Source organism: Neltuma alba, unplaced genomic scaffold, assembly GCF_004799145.2.
Source record: "Neltuma alba isolate B1F8T4 unplaced genomic scaffold, ASM479914v2 tig00010421_pilon, whole genome shotgun sequence".
NCBI lineage: Eukaryota > Viridiplantae > Streptophyta > Magnoliopsida > Fabales > Fabaceae > Neltuma > Neltuma alba.
Window position 1 is genome coordinate 248,498 of NW_021635323.1, and position 21,129 is coordinate 269,626.

The 21,129-nt window shown below is 33.7% G+C and overlaps 1 protein-coding gene and 1 long non-coding RNA gene across 2 annotated transcripts; both read right to left on the bottom strand.

Moving 5' to 3' along the window:
- Positions 1-18,641: 18,641 nt before the first annotated feature.
- LOC114756514 (uncharacterized) lies at positions 18,642-19,330 on the bottom strand. The gene is made up of 4 exons (XM_028945459.1): positions 19,325-19,330; positions 19,068-19,238; positions 18,870-18,974; positions 18,642-18,794 (listed from the first exon to the last, which is right to left on the bottom strand). The coding sequence occupies exons 2-4, from the start codon at positions 19,217-19,219 to the stop codon at positions 18,701-18,703; spliced, it is 351 nt and encodes a 116-aa protein (XP_028801292.1). The 5' UTR covers positions 19,220-19,238; positions 19,325-19,330; the 3' UTR covers positions 18,642-18,700.
- A 1,022-nt stretch (positions 19,331-20,352) lies between these two features.
- Positions 20,353-20,922, bottom strand: LOC114756526 (uncharacterized). Its single transcript, XR_003741465.1, has 3 exons — positions 20,886-20,922; positions 20,519-20,773; positions 20,353-20,408 (listed from the first exon to the last, which is right to left on the bottom strand). It is a non-coding gene; the product is annotated as an uncharacterized LOC114756526 (long non-coding RNA).
- Positions 20,923-21,129: the final 207 nt, after the last annotated feature.

Below are 21,129 nucleotides of genomic sequence, written 5' to 3' on the forward strand. Positions count from 1 at the left end.
TAGATTTTCTCTAAAGGTAAAAGGAATTTTTAGAGCAAATAGAATAATTTTTAGAGCTCCAGAAAGCTAAAAAAACCCCAAAAAAACAAGAGCCAAGTAAATAAAGAAAATTATCTAAGGAAAAGACAAAAATAACGATGACTCATTAATGCACCATGTGAGGTAATTATTACACATGTGAAGACATTAAAAAGGAGAGAAGAGGTAGTAGAATAAGACAAAAGTGATGTGACAATTATTTCAGTCCTCCAAAAGATTAGAATTAAGAAAATGGACCGATAAAGTGTACTGATAAAGTATAAAAGTACACTTGCTTTTTACTTGGCCTATATTACGCCACTTGTCAAGCTCCCTATGGAGAGGATTTTGACTTTTGATTCTCTTGTATTTTATTAAATTTAGATTTAATTTAGTAAATGAAAAAGGTTTAAGAAAGCATAAGAGCTTGACACCTCATTATTGTTATTTTAGTGAACTTGGAGGGCATTTAGCTATGGCTTGGCTTATAAATAGAACCCCTCCCCACTTTATTTTTGGCCAAGATGAGTTTAAGAGGGGAAACTCTTGTCATTTTGATTCTTGAAGCATAATTAAGAGGAGGACACCTACTTTGATAAACCAAGCTTGGATCCAAGGTTAGTGGGTTGTTCTACCTTGCTCTTTGCTTTGATTTCTTGGTTGAAATAGTTGGAAAATGTTGTCTCCCCTTAGGAGAGGTGCTGGTCAAAATATGTTAGGAATAGGGGAGGATGATTTTGATGTTAGACTTAATTGAAACACAACGATTAAAGGTTGTTTCAAGTGGTATTGTGTTAATATTTGAAAGATTGCATGTTATGGAATCCAAGTGTGCTATTCGTCCAGATCTATTTATGCCTCTTAGGATGTGATTTTGATGATTCTAAGGCTTTTAATAGTTTTAAAATGAAAATTTGTGTAGGGTAAACCCAAAGTACAAGCTTTGGAAGCATTAGAATCAAAGTTGAAATTTTTGGATTTTAAAAGCCCCTATTCGGCCAGCACTGGTTTGTGGGGAAGGAGTTGGATTTTCACAAATCCAAGCTCATATTTGGATTCCTTGGGCAAAATTATGTAGGATTGGCCTAAGGAAACAATGGTTACAAAGCTAGAATATTAATTCAAAAGTTAAGAGAAAAGGTTAAGTTCAAGAGAGTTAGTCTTGAACATTATATAATCTCTTGGTCCTAATGGATTGTATGATTAATATAGTTATGTTTAGGACCTTGAAACATCCAAGAGGGTGTTTGATGATGTTGACTGAAAGCCTTTATGGTTTGGAAGTTAAGGGAGTTAAAGGAAAAGCAGGAGGAAAGCTTAAAGTATAAGGTAGTGAACTTACCTTTTTATGTGCTTGATGTGGTATGCTTATGTGTTGGTTTGTATTTGTTGATTATATGATATTGTGATGTGATGATTGTTACTGAAAATACTGTTTTTAATATGTTCTCATGGCTATGCATTTTTATACTAAGCATAAAGTATAATGGCATGTCACTAGTTAACCTAAGTTTATGGAAAACTACATACCATATATTAGCATCCATCTTGAGCATGTATGTGCTAATGTTTGCTACCAAGATTCTTCTTGAATCTCACCCCTCCCTTAACAAACCATAGTAGGTCAAATGATAAGGAGAGAGCATGCATGAAGAAGGGCAAGACGATGGAAGCAAAGAAAGTGGAGAATTTACATGCATTTCAATGTGAGGATTGAAGTCACTAGTAATGTAATTAATTATAGACATGTCAAGTATGAAATGTGATGTAATGTTTGATTTATGATGTTAATGGCATGTAACTCAAAGTATAAGAATAAATGGAAAACCACAAGGATAGCTGATGCATGCTTGAATTAAAGGAGAATTAAAAGTAAGAGGCTAATGAAAGATAAAACGTAGGTCTTGGAGTAGTAAGATTGTAGGTGTATTTTCACCTAGTAAATGATGGAAGCTGATCACTAAATTTAGTGATCATATAATACACATCCCAAGCTTTAAAATAAGAGGTAAATCACCTCAATTAGATGTGTATACTAAGAGATACGAATTTCCAAAGTTGAGACAAGAAGTCTGGAAGTTCCAAAATTTACCAAATGAATAGTAAAATTCAATGAATGAACTGTACAAATTGGTCAAGTATAAGTCTAGTTTCATATTTTTCTGCTATAGAGAATTGAAAGATCTTCAAGTAGAATATTAGATCACCTCAATATGATTTTTATAGAATTAGTTATGAATTTTTGAAGTTGGACCCTGTGATCTGGAATTTAAATAATGAATAGTGACCCAAATAATTGTGTTGAAATTTTCAATCCATGGGTTTGTTTCATGATTTGCTTGAACCGTAATGCTTATGAATGCGTACTCTGAGGAGTTAAAGGACATTACCATCATCCCCTGTAAGACCAAGAAATCTTACTAAGGTATTAGGGGGTGTTTGGGTAGAAGCAAAACTATGGTTTTAAAAGTCATTTTATAGTATGCAAAGTAAATATATGGAGGAGTTTGCCTTGATTTGTAAAAAAGTGCCTTTGAAAAGCACTTGTAGCATAACCCAAACAGCCCTTTAATCAACGTGTGCTCAAGATCAAAATCAGCTTTAAAATTATAAAAACCACTTAGATCACCATTTACACTTGAATTGTTAATTTCCCTAATACTCTTATTCTCTTCATCTCTGTTCAATTGAGGATTGGCATTATAAAGAACATTCTTAGCTTGTCTTTCATTTTGAGGCCTATTTCTAGCATTACCTCTCTTATTTTGAGTATTGTTATTATTATTCTGATCCATCATAAAATGGTTATCAACAAACCCCCTAAAGTGGATTCAAACTCAGAGGAAGAACAAGATTCAACTTGAGGAAAGGGTTCACTTGATTTAAATTGCTTACTAGAGTCAGTTATTTGTTTGGTTTTCTTGATTTGCTTAAGAGTTCTATTAATCTCCTAATCTAAAGAAAATAGGCTTTTATCTTGGGAATAGGACACAAGAGGAAAAGACTAAAGAAATAAGTGCCAAAAGAAAAGTAATAGTGTCAATTGAAATTCAAAAAGCTAAAAGGGAAGGATGTGAAATCCACTATAGCCCTTTTGTAAATCACCCACAACACCTATTCTAGACAGCACTTTTATGGAGCACTGTGGTGCTTGGTGAAATGTGCTGCAATGCTTGTTATTGAATGCCTTCTGTTAGGGACACTGTGATGCTTTAGGTAATTTGCTGTGGTAGTTGAGGAAATCCACTGCAGTGCTTGTTCCAGAAAAGTGAATTCTTAGCAACTTGAAGCCATTCTCACACCACCAACACTACAATTTGAACCTTTGATACAATGGTATTAGTTTTCCTACTATAAATAGACCCCAAAAGCATAAAAACAATCAAATATCATCAGATTTAATGGAAAACCAATTAATAGAAGAGGTTGCTGCAGCAAGGACCAAGGATTCAAGCAATTCACAATTGACCAGATAATCTCAAATCCTTAACAACCTATCAAAACACACTTCACAGCACAATTCATTTGGAAATTGCAATTTGAGATTAGTGTTGGATTAGTTAGAATAACAACAACAAAAACCTCTGATTTCCTAACACTAAGCTAGATAGATTTCAACACAAATTTAGTAGCAACTTTCCCAATGTAAAGTCTTCAAAGAGACTTAGAACTCAAAGCATTTTAGCACCAAAATCACAGGACTCAGCCACAATAAGCACAAATCAACTTGTAATTTAAAATGCAAATGAAAGTTCAGACAAGAGATGGTAGTTCCCATAGCAATTTATTTTCCCTTCCTTGTTCAACTTGTAATTTGGAGTCTTTTAGAGTCAATTTAAAAGGATAGATTCAACCACTGCTCAAATCTCTCTAATCATAGATCAAGAACAACTAATTCACTAGACTAATTGTTCTATTCTATAGAAAAAGAAAATTAATTGACAAGAACACTTGAGAAGCAAATCTAAATTCTCTAACGATGACTAATAAATCCATATTTTTATATGTATTTTCATGTCAAGTCTTGACAGTTTTATGCATTTCTTTGGCCAAAATCATCATTATTATGCTTAAGTGTGTGTGAAGTTCCTTGTGAAAAATAAGTGCTTAATTGTTGAATAAATGCATAAATTCTTGATTGAATTTACTTCTTTCAATTCCTTATTATTAGATGACAAATATTATCTTTGAGCTATTTTATTTGTCCAGGAATTTTGAAGGAATTTGAAACATCCTTCCTTTAACCCCTTAGAGTATGTACTCGTAAGCGTTATGGTTCAAGCGGATCTTAACACAAGCCCGTGGATTTAAAATTTCAACATAATTACTTGGGTTACTATTCATTTGGTAAAATCGGAAACTTTCAGATTCTGTGCCTCAATTTTGGAAATTTGTATCTCCCTGGGTACACATCCAATTGAGGTGTTCTATCTATCATTTTAAAGCTTGGGATATGCACAACATGTCTGCCAAACTTCATGGTTTAACTAGGTCAAACTGGAGTTGGATGTTGACTGCTCCAACACCTACATTTTATTCATTAAATAATTCTTACTTTAATTCTCCCCTCATTCGAACACACAACAACTAGCCTTATAGATTCCCATTCATTCATATGCCTTTCCATTCATGCCATAAACATTCTAAACAAATACATTACATCATTGGCATTCATATACATAATTTACACAATAGGAGAATTATACATCAACCAATAGCTTCAATCATTAACATGAATAATTCTCCACTTGCTTCTCCTTTCTTCTCATGCTCTCCTTTATGCAATCATTGTCCATCATACTTGACCTAAATGGTGGGATGCCTCAAGGTCCTAATCACAGCCACAAGGGTCACATTACTCATTAGGACCAAGAATTACACAATATGGAAGACTTATGTCCTTAAACTTAATCCCTTTTTCCTTAATTTATAATGTAGTGTTCTAGCTTTGTAAAAATTGTTCTCTTAGGCCAATCCTACACAATTTTACCTACAAAATCCAAATATGAGCTTAGATTCATCAAAATCTAACTCCTTCCCTTGGTTCTAGGCAGAAACCAAAATCTGCCACTTAATTTCCAGTTTTGATTTCAATGCTTCCAACTTCATTCTTTCATCTTATCCCTACACAATTTTTCATTTTAAACACATTGGAAGCATCAAAATCATCAAAATCACATCCTAGGCACAAGAACCAGGTCTGGCTGAAATATTTCCTTAAGTTACACAATCATGAAATTCAACCAATTTAAGCATAAACACACTTGATTCGTGTTTCTTTCAAGCCTTTAAACATTATTCTAACATCAATTTCATCCTCCCTCACACTTAACAATTTCGTGTAGCACCTCCCCTAAGGGTTTCATGTCACACCTTACTTATATAATACCTTAGCATTCATTTAGAACCATTCCAGACCACTTTGGATGGTCTTAAGCTTAAAAATTTCAATTTGGACGTTAATTTTCAGAAAATTACTGTTCACTGTCCAGTTTTTAGATTACATGTCCAACTTTGAAAAATCATAACTAATTCTAGAAAAATCATATGGAGGTGTTCCAAAATTCTACGGAAAGCTCTTTCAATGCTCTTTAAGGGAAAAATATTCAACTGAACTCACCCTCACTGAAAACATACAGTTTATTGGATTAAAATTACTATTCATTTGGTAAAATCTAGACTTTCCAGATTCTGCACCTTGACTTCAAAAATTCATATCTCATTGTATACACACCCAAATGATGTGATTTACCACTCATTTTAAAGCTTGGGATATGTATTATAAGTGTACCAAATTCTGTAGCTTAACTCATTCATATGATAGGTCGAACTAAAGCTTGAAATTAACTGCTTCAGGACCTACGTTTTATCCCTTAATATCTCTTTACTTTAATTCTTTTTATTTCTTTGGCATACCTAACATGGGCTTGCTTTTTCCTATTCATGATCATATACTTTCATTCATGCCATAAACATCCTAAGCACATACATTGAATTGATGGCATTCATAACATAACTTACAACATAGGAGAATTATACATTGAATAATAACATCAATCATTAGCATTAATAATTCTCCACTTCTTCTCCTTGCTTCTCATGCCCTTAGTGCCCATCATTGATTTGACCTAAATGGTTGGTTAGGGAGGGGGTGAGATTCGGGGGAATCTCAGTAGCAAACACTACCACATACATGCACAAGATGGATGCTAGTGTATGGTATGTAGTTTTTCATAAATTTAAGTTAACTAGTGACATGCCATCATGCTTTATGCTTGGTATAAAAATGCATGGCCATGGGAACATATTAAAAGCATCATTTCCAGAAACAATCATCATGTCACAACATCATTCAAACAACAAATACAAACCAACACATAAGCATACCATGTCAAGCACATAAAGGGTAAGTTCACTACCTTGCACCTCAAGCTTTCCTCTTACTTTTCCTTTGACTCCCTTGACTTTCCAACCATGTGGGCATTCGGTCAACATCACTAAACATCCTCTTGGATGTTTCAAAGGTCCTAAACATAACCATAATGATGACACAATCCATTAGGACCATTAGATTACATAAAGTTCAAGATTAGCTTTCTTGAACCTCAACCCCTTTCTCTTAGTCTTAGGGTTTTCTTTCTAACTTTTCTAATATAAATCTTATCATTTTACATCCTTATGATCTATTTCCTATCAATTAGGACCACTTTAGATGGCTTTAGATTCAAGAATATCAAATCTGGAAATTTTGGTTCGCGGGTACTGTTCATGCAGAATCTCCAGAATTTTTGCTCAACTTTAAAAATTCATAAGTAAATCTAGAAAACTCCAAATTGAGTGCTTCCAAGTCTCACTGAAATCTAATTAAGTTAAATTTAAAGGAAAAATAGTTTCAGAAACCAATTCTACTCAGAACAGTACCAAAATTGTACAGAACTCGACAATCTCCCAAAAGTTCAACACTGTTTCCAGATTTCAAACCCTAACTTTGAAAAATCACCATAAATCGTACACATATCCAAATAAAGTGTTCTACCCATGGATTTAAAGCTCATAGAGTGTACTTTAAGCATGCCAAATTTCAGAACCAGATATGAACAGTAACTAATTCGAAAAAGCTATCAAATCAGCACGTAATTCTTCCAATTTTCACATAGATCCACTTGGATCTACCATACTTTGAGGTGTTCTAGCAAGATCTAACAACCAAACTCCCTTCCCTACTCATCAACCATTTTGACCAGCCATCAAAAGGGAGAGAAGACAGATTTTTCAACCTTAAAAGAGAAGGAAAACAAGACAAGAACACATCTAGAACCAAGATCTCACCTTGAATCCTTGATTGATGACCAAAGTTGATAGCTTTTCTTTGGTTCTCCTTCAAAACCCTCTCTTTTCCCTCTTCCTCTCACTTGGATGAAATTCCATCAGCAATTAGGGGGAGAAGAAGCTCATTAATGTGTACAAAATATCCCACCAACCATCATTAATGTTATGCCAAGTGTCATTAGCCTACTTAATCTTAATCATCTCTCTTAATTAACTTAAATCATAATGTAATTAAATTCCAAAGTCAATATCCTCTCCATTAGTAGCTTGACACTTGGAAAGCTTTAATTACCATCCATTAAAGGCTTGACAAGTGGCGACTTGTGGCCCAAGTAAAGTGCAAGACTCTGATTAATACTTTATCGGTGCACTTTTACTCCGGGTTTAACTTCTTTTCTATAATTACAGTGCTCTGGCCTCTGTAATTATTTTCTGTTAGATCCATAAATTCTCTTTAATTCTAGAGAGTATCTATGAATTTTCTTAGCCCATAACACTTCCTTTAAACCTTGCATAAAAATTCATTTACCAAAATGCCCTTTTATCGGCAAAACCGGCTCTTTAATTTCTTAAAGCCACTCTACTGGCCTTTTGGTTGTGGGACTAATTTTATAAATTAGTACAACCTTTCAACCATTTAACCTCATTTTTGTATACATTTTTCAGGTCTCTTGCTATTTTAAATAATTACCTCAAACGGTATACTTTTTACCGGTCACAACCTCATAAATTCCATTTAAGCTGCCTCAGGGGTATTTTCATCTTTTCTCTTCATAGAAGAGTCTTAGAATATTATTTCCCATTTTCTAGGATTTTCTTGGAATTTTCTGTACACTCTTCCATTTTTGCCCTTGCTGGTCATAACTTTTTGAATTTACGGTTTTACCCCTGCTTAAGCCTAACCTCATAGAACCATCTCTTTGAGGCTTCTAACTTATCCATTGGCCTGTATCTAGCCTCTTTTCTCTTTTTGGGCCTTCGAGACTTTACTGGATCCTCTAACCTTAATTATACTGAAGCCCCTAAAAAACTTTTATTTTGCAGTTTAGTCCCTGAAACTGCTTTAACTTCCTTTTTCATCTTCAGGACTTCTGCTCACAGGGGTCTGGTAACCTATTTAATTTAGGCTATTTTTGGAACTTCTAGGCCTAAAAGTCTGGATGTTACATTTCAAGCTCCCAAAAATCATTAAAATCCATAACCTAGCTCAATAACAACAAGAATAGTGAAAACTACATCAAAAACCAAGAACATACTTTGCTTTAGAGCTTGATCTTGCATGAGACCACTTGGCCTTTCTTTCTCCCTCTTCTTTCTCTCTCTAGAAACCATTTTTCCAGAGTTTCTCCAGGGTTTCCATGAGCTTGGACGAAATCAAAGGGAGGGGAGGGGGTATTTATAGAAAATAAGACTAAATCTGGGCCGTTGATCTTAAAAATGTGTGGCTTGATCTGGACCGTCCATTTTCTCTTGTACACATGTCTTGCATCCGACCGTACACGTGTCTTGCATTCAGCCGTACACGTAATACCTTATTTTCCCATCAAACCGTACACTTGTCTCTTCCATTTTCCTTCATCATGAAGACATTAAAATAGGGAGAAAATTAATATAAATTCCTGCAAAATACAACCCTTAGGTATTCTTCTACCTATCTTGCCATTCTGCACCGTATAGGGTACTTTTTCGGGTCCTGACTTACCTGGGACCACTGGGACATGTTCTGGTACCATTTTGTCTCCTCAAATAAATTCACATGGCATTATATAACATGCCCAAAGATAGAGTGATGCTCTTTCCTTGTTCTTCCATTAAAATAATTAAAATAATTAATAATATTTATTTTGAAGTGATCTTGATCAAATTCTTTCTACCGGTCCACAACTCCGAGAATCTATCGCCAGGTACCAATACTATTTATTCATCAGAGAGAATTCCTCTAATTTTTCTTAAGTCAAAAGTCAACCTCTAGACATTTGACTTTGACTTTCCTCGGATAGTATGTAAATAGGCTTTAAATTCCATTAAAGCCAATCTCTTCACTTTCTGGGGACGGAATTATTTTTAAAACATGTGATAATTCCTCAAGTATTTCCCCCCCATTTTCTTCCAATTATCTGAGGTCTCCCTATACTTTAAATAATTCATTTTCAATAATATTGAAAATCAGTCAAAACCTGAGAATTCCACAAATTCCTTCTAGGAGTATTTTCATCATTTTTAGCCTCATACAGGCCTTTGAATTTTATTCTTATTTTTGTGGAATTTTTCTGAAGTATTCGGGCCTTAGCCTATCATTTCCCATTTTCTGGGATTTTTCTAAGATTTTCAGGCATAATTTCCATTTTTGCTCTTATTAGCCCAAAACTTTGTGAAATTACAGTTTTGCCCTTGGGTGGCTTAACCTCAAAATTCACCTAATTGAGGCCTTCAGCATAACTATTGGCCTACATTCATCTCTATTTCTTATTCTTTGGCCTCGAGACTTCTTCTGAATCTCTAACTTTCTCTTTTCTCAGTCCCAGAAAGCTTTCTCTTTGCAATTTAGTCCTTAGGAATCCTTTTTTCCTTCTAGGGAATCTCTGGGACTCCTGCCATGAGGAGTTTAGTAGCCTCCCAATTCAGCCTAATTTCAGTACTTCTAGGCCCAAAATCCAAGATGTGATAGAATTAATCATCAAAAGTCAGAAAAAGAATGAAAAGAAAAGTATTTATGTTCAGGGGTTGAGAGTTGGAAGAGTGATGCAAAAACGTACAGCTATGGTGCTGGAATTTTGAGGGCCAAAAGACAGAGTTTAAGGGCTAGAATGTAGCCCAAAAAACACACAGCTTTTGTGTGTTGGAAGGGATTAATGAAACACTAAGTTTTAGGCTGAAAAAGAGCCCAAAAAACGCATAGAATATGGACAATTGAAGCTTTCGTTATGCTGTGCGTTTTTGGGAGCTGAAATATGCTGAAAGTTGGAGCCAAAACCAATTTGAATTTGACGTTCTTCTTCCTCATATTCTGCACGTCTTTAGAACTCCAATTCTGCACTTTGGGAGCTTCATCCAGCTGGCATTTCACCTTGGAAAATCCGTTCAAACACCCCCAGATTAGAGGGGATTTAAGTCCAGAACCATTCTACACTTAAAAACACTTCTTCTCCTTCATTTTTCCCTCTCTCACGTTCATTCTCTCTCCTCCATTTTTATGGTGCGTTTTTTGTACGTTTTTCACATTTCCTCCACCATTTTCGCATCTTCTCTTGAATCTGCCATGGAAGGACATCCATTAAAGCTTGAAGTGAAGATTTCGTCCATGTGTGGCTAGATTTCTCATTCTTCTCTCACAGTGGCAATGGCTAGAGCTTGGAGCAACCCAGGGGAGTTTTCAATCAATTAAATGTCTTCTTCATTGCTTAGTAATTCTTAGGTCTCAAGAATGCTATTTGATGTTTAGATGGATTGTTTTGGATTATATTTGTGTTAGAGGTTTAATTGTGTATCTTTGGAATTTCAAGATTTGTGTTTGGCACATTGAGCTTCATATCTTCAATTCTTTGTAATTGACTTGGTATAGCTTTTGCTTTGGAATTATTGAGACTATCTAATGGCAATTTAAGGTGGCTTAATTGTTAGATTCCTTCTATGTGTCTAATGTAATTCTTGATTCCAATTTGCTAGTTATGCTTAATCAACTTAATTATGGTTAATTCATATTCAAGGTGGCTAGGTATGTGTTAATTCATGTAGGCCTAGGCTAAGAGGTAGCTCTTATTGTTTTAATTACTAGCTAACTCCCAAATCATTTGAAGTGAGGAAAGCCTAAGTCATTGTGAGAGAAGAACATTCATATCATTGTTAAATTCTTGTGTTTCATTTCTGTCATTCAGTTAAATCAACCATTTCATTTTATTCTAAAAGATAAAATTCACAAACAAGTCATTTAAATTCATTTAGAATTAGATAAAACAAAACCCCCTAAATTTTTTAACTTTACATATAGTTTACTTAGGTAATCATTGCATTTTGGCTCCCTAAAGTGATACGACCCGGATTGTGCCACTTTATTGCATATTCTATTGATAAAAAACTGATTCCAGATTTTAGATCCTAACTTTCTAAAAATCATATAATTCATGAACATATCCAAATTAAATGTTCCACCTATAGATTTAAGTCTTAGAGTATGTACTTTAATCATGCTAAATTTCAGAAGCAGATATGAATAGAAACTTAATCAAAATATAGTTCCAATGTCATAGCTTTTTAGGGTCTACAACATCCATGCCCATATTAATTACATTTTCAAAAGCTAAAGAAGTTTCACAAATATGTATCATTCTTTCATCATTTTCTTCTTTCTCCCTGATGATTCGGCCCCTAGGAAATGCTTTTGATTTGGAAGGAGTGAGATTTCATTCAAATCCCAATAGCAAGATAATCAATAATAACATCAAGCATGCATTATCATCAAGCATTTCAACATTTGCTATTATGGGAGAACCAATTCTACCACATATGCGAAGCAACTCTAACATGAAATAGCCAAGACATTTTAAAGCAAGGAGTAGCCATGTGTTCAACATAATCAGTCATCATAGTTCAACTACATAATAACAAGCCACAAGGCATAACAATCAATGCAATATTAATATTAAAGTTAATTAAATCTTACTACCTTGATCTAAGTCCACCTTTGCTCTTTGGTCTTGATCCTTTCCACCACCAATGCCAAACCATAACATCACATTACAAAGGGGTAGCCACATTATAACTCAAACTACAACAAGACTTTTTGACAATTCTCAAGTAAACCCTTAACCCTTAATTCTTGAATTTTGGAGCTTTGTTTCCATTAACCTAAAAATTATCCTTTTGGATCAATTCTATATAAATTTTTATGTAGAATCCAAATATGAGCTTGGATTAATGAAAATAAAATTCCTTCCCTTCCAAACAAATTTTGCTGAGAGTAGGATTTAAAAATCCTGCTTTTTTAACTTTAATTCTAATGCTTCCAAAGCTTGTTCCTTAGCAAAATTTTCCATTTTAAACCTAATGGAAGCATCAAAACTCACAAAATCACATCCTATGGTGCATTTCCAGATCTAGCCAAATAGTACCTTCAATTTCCATAAGATGCAATTTTTCCAATTTTAATGTAACACCACTAAAATCAAGCTACAATCAATGACTTTAACCTAGGTTTAACATCAAAATCATCCTTCTTATACCTTACTTTTAGAACAACTTAGAGTTCAATTAGAACCATTTTAGACCAAATTGGATGGTCTTGAGTTCAAAAATCTCATTTAGGATGTTACTTTTTAGAAATTTACTGTTCATATGGTAAGTTCTAGATTTCTAGTCCAAATTCAAAAAATCATAACTTAATCTACAAAAATTGAAATGGAGTAGTTCAAAATTTTGTGGAAAGCTCTTTAAAATCTGTTTCAAGAAAAAATGATATTGTGTACCAATTCCTTTTGAGAGAGTACTAGATTGTTGAGAAAGTTACTATTGTTACTTTGGTAAAAATCTTTTTTTCAGATTTTGAATCTTAACTTTGAAAATTCACCAAAAATCGCACAGTTGTCCATTTTTAACGTGCTACATATCAAACTAAAGCTCAGATGTGATCTTTAAGTATAGCATCTCAAAGTATATCCCAAATTTCATGGTAAAATTCATTCAGGAATTTAATCAAAATGCAGCTCAAAGTCAACGTCCTACTTAGGGTTATAGCATCACAACATTCATAATTTACATAATCAAAAGTCAAATGATTTTTATGGTTTAACGCCATAATCACTCTTGAATCTGTAGCTTCCTTTTAAATGATTCAGCTCCTAAAATGTTAGATTATTTTGGGAGGGTGAGATTTCAATGAAATCCTAGTAGCAAGAATAATCAACCATAACATCAACATGCATCATCATTAAAGCATTACAAACCTTAGCTACCATAGGAGAACTAATCATCTTATAAATAGGCAACCTCAACATGCAAGGCCATAGCAACAAATGCAAGGAACAACCACATCACAATCATCATAGTTGAACCATATGATAGCAAGCATTCATGCCATAATAAACAATGCAAGGTTAATATTAGTAGTTAATTAAATCCCACTACCTTACTCCAATAGCTCTTTGGTTCTTTGATCTTCTTCCTCTCCTCCACATATATCAAATCCTAATATCACAATCCTAACAATATTGCAAACCAAACCATATAAAATCAATAGCAAAACTCAAGTAACCCCTTAGCCCTTAAAGCTTTAATCTTTGTTCTTTAATTTTTGAGCTTTTTTTTCCCTAAACCCTAAAAATTATTTCTTGGCTCATTCCTACATGATTTTTTATATAGATTCCAAATATGTACTTGGATTTAAGAAAAGAAATCTCCTTCCTCAAGATCCAAACTAACCAAACACTTAGGGTTCCTTGTCCAAAAATCACAACTTTGATTTTAATGCTTCCAACACTTGTTCTTTAGGTTTATCCTACACCGTTTTCCATTTTAAACATAATGGAAATATCAAAACTTTGAAAATCTCATCCTAGGTTACAGCTTTCATCTAGCCCGAACAGTCCCTCTTGAAAACCAACCAAAAAATCTTTCAAAAACAACACCAAACCCCTTGAAACTACCATGATTTAAAGTATTCTAACTATGTTTAACAACAAAACTCCATTTCCTAACCATTAACTAATTCAGCCAGCACACTTAAGGGGGAAAACTAGAATTTTAAACCATTAAACTCAAGAGAATCAAGATACAAACATCATAGTATCATCCACTAACCTTAACTCTAAGCTTACTTGATCAAAGATGATTGCTTTCTCCTTGCTTGAACTCAAGAATATGGATGACAAGAACACTTCTTCACTTTGGCTGAAATGCAATCTGAATGTAGGGGAGGAAGAGTTCTCTTTAATGCTCAAAATATCCCAACCACCATATTTAATAGTATGTCATGTGTCACCTCCCTAATTAGTCTTGAATCTCTCTCTTAATTAACTTAATGCCAAATGAAATTAATTTTCAAAAGTCAAAATTCTCTCCATTTAAGACTTGACACTTGGCAACTTTAATTACTATCTATTAGGGGTTTTACAAGTGGCAAATTGTGGGCCAAGTAATATGCAAGATTCTACTTCTTGCTTTATCGGTGCACTTTTACTCCGAGTTTAATTTCTTTTCTATAATTACAGTACTTTGGCCTCTGTAATTATTTTCTGTCAGATTCATAATTTATTTTTCTCATTTTTCTCTTCCCAAAATGTCATCTTGGGCTTAAACTCGAATTCCCATTAATTATATAAAAAAGAAAACTATTATCCTTCTCACTATTGATTTTTCCACTCCTCAAAAGAATCAGAAAAAACCTTGGATATTTGTGCGTCTCTTTTTAATCCCATAATCTCTTATAATTTTTTAAAATATCATAGGAATTTTATTCTCCTTAAAAATATTAATGTGAAATTTCCAAATAAAAGACCTTAAATTAGCCTAAATCACCCTTAATTTCCTTTGTAATTTTTCTAAGGGTAATTTGGTCATAAAACCAATTATATAACCTCATACAATTCTCAAGGAATATTATCCTTATTTTTTTCTTAATTTTCTGAGGCTTGAAAATATTTTTTCATAATTATTTTTTACCAATTTTCCTTAATTAGTCAAACTTTCATAATTAACTTGGAAAATCATAATAATTATTTTCCACTAAAAATCTTGTATTTCTCCTTATTGTTTTTGGCCCTCAATTGTTTAGGAATATCCTTATTCCTAATTGCCATATTACTGGATGTGACAATCCTCCCTCAAGCAAGACTAAATTCGGCCAGCACCTCCCATTAGAGAAACCAACATCTTTCAACCATAAAACTCAAGAAAACATAGCACAAGACAAGATAGAACCTTAAAATAACCTTGTCTCCAAGCTTATGTAACCAAAATAGGTAGTTTCTTCTTGCTTGATCTTCAAGAAAATATTTTGCAAGAGTTTCCTCTTGTTGGACGAAAATGTGTGTTTGTGTGTGGGAGTGAGATGACTATTTATAAGCCAAGTCTTAATTACTTCCACCAAGTTCACACTAATTACATGCTTATGTGTCAAAACCTTATGCCATCTTACCTTAATTATCATGATTTATTTAATTCCAAACTAAATTGAATTTACAAAGTCAAAATCCTCTCCACTCCTAGCTTGACAAGTGGCATATTGCTAGCCAAGTAAAAGACAATAGTGTACTTTATGCTTTAACAGTACACTTTACACTAAAATAAATTCCTATCCCATCATTACAGTATCCTAGGCACCTTAATTATTTTTTGTCAGATCCATAATACATTCTTATTATTTTTCTCTTCCAAAAATGCTCTCTTGTTTTACCATCACAATTTTTTTATTAATTGTAAAGAAAAAACTAATTTATTTACCATAATAATTTCTCTATTCAAGAAGACATTTCTGGAGTTTTGAACTCTTGAAAGGCTTCTTTCTACTTTATAATCTCTTATTAATTCTAGAGAAATCTTGTGAATTTTTTTGGGATTTAATTATCCTAAAAAGTATTTATTTGGAATTTTCCAACCCCAATTAGCATAATTGGCCCTTAAATTCTTGTATAATTTTACTAGGGGTAGTTTTGATATAAAACCACTTCTATAATGTCATATAATTCCCAAGTCACATTAACACTATTTTTCTTTAATTTTTTGAGGCTCTGAAATATTTTTAATAATTAATTTTTGACCAATTTTCCTTAATTAGTCAATCCTCCATAATTACTGAAAATTCAATAATAATTATTTTCTATCATATTTATAACTTTTGAATCTAGTATACTGTCCATAGAGCTTTACTCTTTTTCATAATTATCTAATAATTTTTGAGAATTTTCAATATATTTTCCTAAATTACATAAACTTGCCCGTAACTTTTGAAAGTCACACTTTTACCCCAACACTAACCTAACTTTAAGAATTGTGTCATCCCATTTCTTCCTACTATTATAGCCCTTAAGTACCTGGAAAACATCCCTACTCTTATTTACCAAATTACTAGATGTGACAGAGAGTGATTTGGGACGAGTGCACGATTCTTGTATTAAATATGGAAATTTCATTGTTTGCCATGGCGCTTTCGCATATCCACCTTAGTGCATAGCTAAAACAGTGTCATTTAAATTAGTAATGTTATGCTCCTTATTAAACTAAATCTATCGTGGCACTTCTGAATATTCTCCGCTGTGCCTAGTACCGAGAGTCATGTTGTGGAAACGCCGCAGCGCTTTAGGAAATGTGTTATGGCTCCTAAGACAAAATGGCCCAAAATGCTAGTAAAGCTTCCTATGATTTATACCAAACAAAAAATCAAAAGTACACACATATAGAATCACACAAAATATGCAAAAACACATATAAAACCTCACAATTCCATTCACCAACTCTCATGCACAATATAAATGACAAAAGCCTTGTTAGAGTCTCTAAGCTCTTGATATTTGGCATTAAAGTTTTGCTTAATCTCATCTATCAATTTCTTTAGGCATTTAGTGAGTTTAAAGATCTGGGATTGAAGGGTTTGATAGTTTTGATCCATTTGGGATTCAATATGACAAATTCGAGGTTTAAAGGAATTGGGTTCTAGCTCAAAGGCTGTGTCTATCTAGGATTTCACAAATGGTCATGCAAAGGACAAGCAACAAAATAAGAAGAAGTAATAAACAATCAAACAAGGGAACCTACAATTGAATTAAAAGGAAACACAATAATATTTTTTTCTCTTTCTTTCTTTTTCTTTCTTTTTTCCTCTTTTTTTCCTTGTTTTCCTCTTTTTTTAGCTATAAATTAAAAGCTAACAAATAAAAGCTAGCAAATAATTACCCTGATAAATTGCAGCAAACAGTAAAACAACAACAACAATAATTAACAATAATAAAGCAGCAGCAACAATTATGAGTGGTAACCTCCACAATATGCTAGACGTATCTTAAAGAGGCCAATAAAGAAAATTTACCCCACTAGTGCTCTTATGATTCTCCTCAGTTTCCAGAAAGCCTAAGTTGAAGAATGGGTTATTATAGGGTTGAAAGTGTAATTTTTGTAGAGAGATTGGGTATTTGACTGTAATATTCTCTAAAAGTATGGTCCAAATGTGTAATTTTTGTGAAAACTCATTATGCATAGTACAGCCACGTTGGCACATGATCTTATGCATAAAAACTTTTGTTAGCAGCAGTATCATCCAAGAGGGGGTGAATTGGGTGAGTTATAAAAAATTTAACAAAATTGAAGCAGTGAAATTAATAAAAACAGAGAGCTTTAAGTTAGAAAGATTTCACTACAGATCAAAGACACCAGATTTATACTAGTTCAGTCTTAACCACTTGACTTATGTCCAGTCCTCAGAACATCTCTGAGATTTCCATTATGATCCAAGATTAAACAGGCTCTTGGCTCCTCAGTATAGCAATTGATTTTCTCAATTACTCCCCCTTACTACCCGTAAGGTTACAATTGCTACTACAATAAAGACTTTTTACTTCTGTTTTGCATGACTTTTTACGTCTGTTTTGCAGGGGACATGAAAAGAAGGGACATAAAAAGTACCCCCTTTTTACTTCTGTTATGAACAGACGTTAATTCACGTCTGTTAGAAAAAACAGACGTGAATTCACGTCTGTTTTTTCAAACAGAAGTAAAAAATCGATTTTTTACTTCTGTTTCGCTGAACAGACGTGAATGTCCTCTGTTTTTTTTAAAAAAAAGATTCAATTCGTATATACTACTTTCCCTACAGCCACACAATAGCCATAATAGCCACTTTCCAGCAAGTTGAAATAGTATGAACTAGTCAATATTTTCAGCCAAGATATATCAACATCATAACTTCATCTATATAGAGACATTAATTAACTAACTAGTCAAAAAAGAAGAACAAATTACAAAAGTCAATATTGATCCTATTGTCTCTAAACATAAACTTGATCAATCCCTGGACCACAATTCTTGAAGCAGTTGCTGTGCCAAAAGGTCTCGGATGAAGTTAATGTTATCAATAGTATATGAACAATCATTATCAAAAATCTGTAAATTGACAAATGAACAAATTTAAACATAGGAAGAAAATAAAATAAGTAACAATTCAATTTAAAAATTCAACTATTACAAAACTAAAATTATATTTACTTACCTCATCAAATTTTGTGATACATCCGCTCTCAATAATCTCAAACATATAACGGATAATGTAGTATCCGCACTCTGTTGGCTCTTGTTGCTTAGCACACTGCAAATCACAAGGAAATGATAATCCAAATTCATATATAAAATAACTGTCATCAATGAAAGAACTTCAATTTAAAGTACTCACACTAGGATATACCCAAGTTGTTGAGCCATTTTTGCTGGAACGCTTCCCACCAGTTATATAATAAGTCTTTAAAGCCCTATAAGCAAATGAAAGCACAAGTTAAATAATTTATATTGAAAACAAAATTATTGATCTACATTAAGGTACTTACGTGTTGAAAATGCCCCTCATCTCACTGCTTGGACGACGACCCAAGGGATCAAACCAGTAGATGACATTGTCAATGGGACAAGAAACACACAAACTCCAATGACAACTGCATCATAGAGTAAGACTTATACATTACTGGATATCACAATAATTCTTAACAAATTAAGTATGTATAAATAAATATAATTAAGCTACTTGCCCTTCAATAATTGGTGCCAAATAACAAGGTAATTTAGTGTCTCCAATCGTATTGCCCACATATCTGATTCTCCTATCTAGTGGGCTGTACTTCTTCTGGACACTTGCAGGGCATAAATATCCATACAAATTTCTCTTCTCCATTGATGACATGCATTTGTTATGGAAGAAGCTATCATTGAATTGAAATAAGATAATTATTAGTATGTGAAAGTAAGAAATGAGAAATTTAAGTTAGAAATGAACAAGTAAACTTACATGATTGCTAATTAAACCCATGCTATGTCCAACTCCTTCAAGGATAAGAAATCCCTGATGTCTTTGTTGTCAAGTCCAAAGAAATATGATTTTTCTTCACCCACAATCCCTACAGGCATCTTTATGTCGACCTTGTTAATTGTTTTATATTCCTCATATAATTGTGCCAAGCAGGGATATCTATTAACATCTTCCTGGTCCTAATGAAATATCAAATAAACATAATAAGTATTAGAAGTATTATGTTAAAAAAATGCACACAATATAGAATAACATTTTCTTACCATCACAGGTATTATCTCCTCATCAACAAGGTATCTAGGCCAAAGAATGAAAGTTCCAATTGCCTGACCTAACTTCACAACTTCAGCAGTCGGGAATGGCACATCCGCACCTGTCTCTCCCTCTCGAACAGTGGTAACTGTAACCCTCACTTGGTCCTCTTGAATATGTTGGTGATGGATAGTGCTCCCTTGATTGTAGAGGAGAGCGTCAGCAACAACATGCATCCTTGGGACCTCTAAACGAAGACAACAAGGTTGTCCAAAGTCCGGCATGGGACTACTAGGATCATGCTCTCCCAATGCCCCCGGTGGATTACAACTGTCTTTAGTGCTAGGAAAGACGGGGGAATCCTAAATGAGAGAAATGCAATTATTAAATTAAATAAAAAACGTTGGTAAAACTCAACATCAATTTAAGTGAAATTGATTACAAACCTGGGTGTGCATTGTTGTTGAACTATCCCAATTTGCATGCTAGAGACCATAGATTTCATCTCATCACGAAGCTCAGCCATAAGCTCTTTTCGAAATGACTGGCGTAACTGGGCCTCAATCTTGACCTCTAGCTCAGATTGGAGCTCATCACGAACTTGGTCTCGAAGTTTAGCTATCATCTCATCAGTGGGCTGACTTCGTAGAGAAGCTTGTGAAGTTTGTCCAAAATATTGGGTAAGACCAACTGTCCTCCCTTCTCCTCTAACGCGTCCGGGGTGATCAGGCTTCCCAATCGCTGTCGCTAAAATATCCATCCTTCCACTCGGACTAAATGAACCTTCACTGCTTTGCTCTTCAAGTACCTCCTATAACATTTTAAGTATGATAAAAAATTAATGACAGTATAAATGAAAATTAATGATAAAATATAAGGAATATTACCATAAGTTAAAGTTATTTGAATTATACAACTTACAATTTTTTTAGCAATCTCAGCAACTGCTGGATTAATATATTGACCCTTCTTTATCCTTGCTTCCTTCCATTTTCTATGACGTGGAGGAGGAGGTGGGGTCTGAACAACGATACTAGGATCAGATTTTGCAGCTTCCTACATCGCCTTAAAGTCATTCTGCATGATCCTCTCCTCAAGCATCTTGTAACCTCCACGGGATAAATAGTGCGGATATAAATTTTTAGCTTGCCTTTCTTTATTCATCGCACTTAATTCCTGTGGAAAAGAAAACAAAGTAAATTGAGTAAGTGAAGTAAATTAAATCAAAATTAAATGTTTTATAAGGCAATGTACCTGAAATTTAGGATCATGTCGTGATGCCACAAACCTCCTCCAATCATCTGGATCAAGGAAGGAGTATTTTTCTCACGGATCATCATCTTTCTTAGGCCCTCGCATATACTGGCTCGTGAGTGTGTGCTTAAAATCTTTCCAGCGCTGACGAACTTACTGCAACAAATGCTTTTTCATTTGCTCAGTACGAGGGATGTCATACGTTTGCTGCAAAGAAAAATATATATGTTTGAGTTAAAGATCTTAGTTATAACTATATTTACAATAAAACAAATGAA

Coding starts and splice junctions, on each gene's coding strand:
- LOC114756514 (XM_028945459.1), bottom strand. CDS start 19,219: ATGTCATCAATGGAGAAGAGAAATTTGTATGGATATTTATGCCCTGCA. Junction 18,975..19,067: donor TTGGCACCAATTATTGAAGG/GCAAGTAGCTTA, acceptor TCTATGATGCAG/TTGTCATTGGAGTTTGTGTG. Junction 18,795..18,869: donor ATGAGGGGCATTTTCAACAC/GTAAGTACCTTA, acceptor ATTTGCTTATAG/GGCTTTAAAGACTTATTATA.